Source organism: Hydractinia symbiolongicarpus, chromosome 13 (genome assembly GCF_029227915.1).
Source record: "Hydractinia symbiolongicarpus strain clone_291-10 chromosome 13, HSymV2.1, whole genome shotgun sequence".
Taxonomy (NCBI): domain Eukaryota; kingdom Metazoa; phylum Cnidaria; class Hydrozoa; order Anthoathecata; family Hydractiniidae; genus Hydractinia; species Hydractinia symbiolongicarpus.
This window is the reverse complement of record NC_079887.1, coordinates 7,828,057-7,831,348: the sequence shown is the minus strand read 5'-3', so window position 1 is coordinate 7,831,348 and position 3,292 is coordinate 7,828,057. Positions and strand designations below refer to the sequence as shown.

At 26.7% G+C, this 3,292-nt stretch overlaps 1 protein-coding gene across 1 annotated transcript; it reads right to left on the bottom strand.

Moving 5' to 3' along the window:
• Window positions 1–1,470: 1,470 nt before the first annotated feature.
• Window positions 1,471–3,065, bottom strand: LOC130623947 (uncharacterized). The gene has a single exon (XM_057439499.1). It carries the CDS (start codon window positions 2,982–2,984, stop codon window positions 1,611–1,613), a length of 1,374 nt encoding a protein of 457 aa, XP_057295482.1. The 5' UTR covers window positions 2,985–3,065; the 3' UTR covers window positions 1,471–1,610.
• Between the last annotated feature and the right edge of the window lie 227 nt (window positions 3,066–3,292).

Genomic DNA, 3,292 nt, shown 5'->3' with positions numbered 1-3,292 from the left:
ACAAATTCGGTAATGTTGTTTTTTGTTTCATTATACTTAAAACAGTAGTGCTTAATTCCAGTGAATATTTTTGCAAATATACCATCAGTTTCGTTTTTATCATTAGTAAATATAAAAGGCTTCAGCTCTTGATAAACCATATGATAAATGCCATCCTGGCATTGGCAGAAGAGCATTCTTTCCATCCAGTACAACAAGAACAGAGTTAATTTAATTTCCATGATGTCTTTTTTTTCTACAAACAGAATAATAATTATGTTAAAATGGAGTAGAAGACTATTTTCTGCATAACTAGGTGTTTCCTAAACATTCAAGTAAAAGCTTTGTGCTGATGAACGGTTATACACAAGTAGTCCTTCAACAAAAAAATCAAGATATAATTACTCAATTACTCCCAACTATTTGAACTTCCAATTGTACAGAACATTATTGGCTCAAATCAAATCAATTTTCAACAATTTTTGGCAGAGTTTTAGATTTCACTATTCACGGAGGAAATTATACATAGACCATGTAACCAACCAAATTAATAATATTCATATTTTACGGGGAGGGGGTGGGGGCTTATGCTCAGATGTTCATAGTAAGTCATCTTTATTTTGTTATACAGAAATATTTCATAGCGCAGTTGACAAATACAGTGGAATTCCTCTATCTCGAACTTTTCTCTATCTCGAATTAAAGTCCCTTTGTGGTCCGCATAAGGTATTTTCCTTTCTTTACCTCGAACTTTCTCTATCTTGAACAAATTTTTTGATTCCTTGCGAGTTCGAGGTAGAGAGATTCCACGGACGAATATATATATATATATATATATATATATATATATATATATATATATATATATATATATATATATATATATATATATATATATATATATATATATATATATATATATATATATATATATATATATATATATATATATATATATATATATATATATATATATATATATATATATATATATATATATATATATATATATATATATATATATATATATATATATATATATATATATATATATATATATATATATATATATATATATATATATATATATATATATATATATATATATATATATATATATATATATATATATATATATATATATATATATATATATATATATATATATATATATATATATATATATATATATATATATATATATATATATATATATATATATATATATATATATATATATATATATATATATATATATATATATATATATATATATATATATATATATATATATATATATATATATATATATATATATATATATATATATATATATATATATATATATATATATATATATATATATATATATATATATATATATATATATATATATATATATATATATATATATATATATATATATATATATATATATATATATATATATATATATATATATATATATATACTTATATAATATAAATGCTTATATAATACCAAAAATTTACATCTGCTTCAACGAGTGTGTAAGCAAACAGATACAAAGTAAAACATGTGATTATTTACGATTTTAGAAAAATCTTAACTATTAGTCTAAAATGTTGAAACAAATACGGCACAACAGTACATTAGATTTCATTTAGAATCTCCATTTTAACTCTATGAAGTTCTTCTCTTATAATTGACGCTGTCCCAGTCTTCTTATTCTCTTTCGAAGAAATTTTCCCCTTAATTAATCTGAGTTGAATTTCCAACATTATACCAACGACAATCAACACTCCAATAATAATGCATAAACTCCAAGTGAATTTATTCTCTTTAAACATATCACTGACGTTAGCATTGTATAAGACATCAATTTTGCAGTAACGTTGATTATCAGAAGCAGCTTTCTCAATTACATCGTCGTAGTTTTCATAATTCATGCACCTGATCACCCCACCAGCTCTACTGTCTCCATTTAAATCTTTTTGTACAGCAGAGTAGATAACTTGATCATATTTTATTTGTTTGACAATTCGAAGTGGATTTTCATTTTTATCATTGATGATATCACTTTGCATTGCAGCTGCCACATCTGCATTTAACAATGCTGCATAAACTGAATCAGTACGCACCAACTCGATTACTTCTTCATAAGATTCCTTGAGAATCAGTTTGGAGTTATACACTTTTTTCGCCACATGTGCTTCTGTTGAGTTGCTCAAGACTGCCACCATTTGATTTTTTATGTCTATTCCTGATACACCTGAGACGTTCTCAGAAACTGTTGCTGTAAGTATCGCAGCCATAGACAAAGCGAGAAGAATCCAAGCACTGATAAGAATACGACTTATGAAGTGTTTCGGAACAACATCTCCATATCCAACTGTAGTCATTGTGACTAAGCTACACCAAATTCCAGTTGGTGCTCCTTTGAAAAATGACTCTGATATCTCAAGATTTCTTTTCCGTTCGACAAACCAAATAAGAATGCCAACGCAAATAGCAGTTAGAATGGTCACGATGGCAACCTGACTGCTATTCAGAAGTCCTTGCCATGTTTTAAAGAGTAGTTCTATTCTGTACCTTCGCACAACAACTACCATGTGTTTTGATATCATAATTTGATAGAGCAAGTGGTCAGGTTGCATTTTCATCAGGTCTTGACTAGCTTCACTTGAAAACAAAACTGGACTCCATAATGTGGTAATGTTATCTTTGAAATGCGTAGAAATATTCTGTAGTAAAATTTGGTTGTATTCTTTTCGTGATGAGGCCGTTTTTACAAAACTAATTTCAACTCTTGATGATTCAGTTTGGCAGTGCTGTTGACCATTCGTCATTATGTCAGCCAATACACCTTTTGTGTTGTTGTTCACTGTAAAAATAAAAGGCTTTTGTTCCAAGTAAGCAACTCGTAATAAAATTGTATCATCTGCCTTGCTGAAGAAAACATATAGTAATAACGCTACTGTGACCAGAGAACAAAAATGCACATTTAAAAACTTTCTATTACTCATACTTTTTTCACTTGAACGCCTTCACTTGATGACTGATGAATTGAATGTGACCTGCTACGTTTTTTGTGTTTTTTTTTGCGCGAAAGAATTATTAATATTAAACACTGCGTGGATAATTCTTTCTGAATTGCATATTTACATTGATCATTATGATGAAGAAAAATATATTTTTTGTAACCGTTTGTTGCTAGGCCTTATTCAAAAATGTATTTTAGTTTTTATATTTTCATATAAATAATGTATTATAGTCTGTGAATTATGCTTATGTATTTTTGTATGCGATGACGACGAGGATTTTTAAGTGATTT

What these genes read in the sequence shown, in the direction of transcription:
- LOC130623947 (XM_057439499.1), bottom strand. Translation starts at nt 2,984, where the DNA reads ATGAGTAATAGAAAGTTTTTAAATGTGCATTTTTGTTCTCTGGTCACA.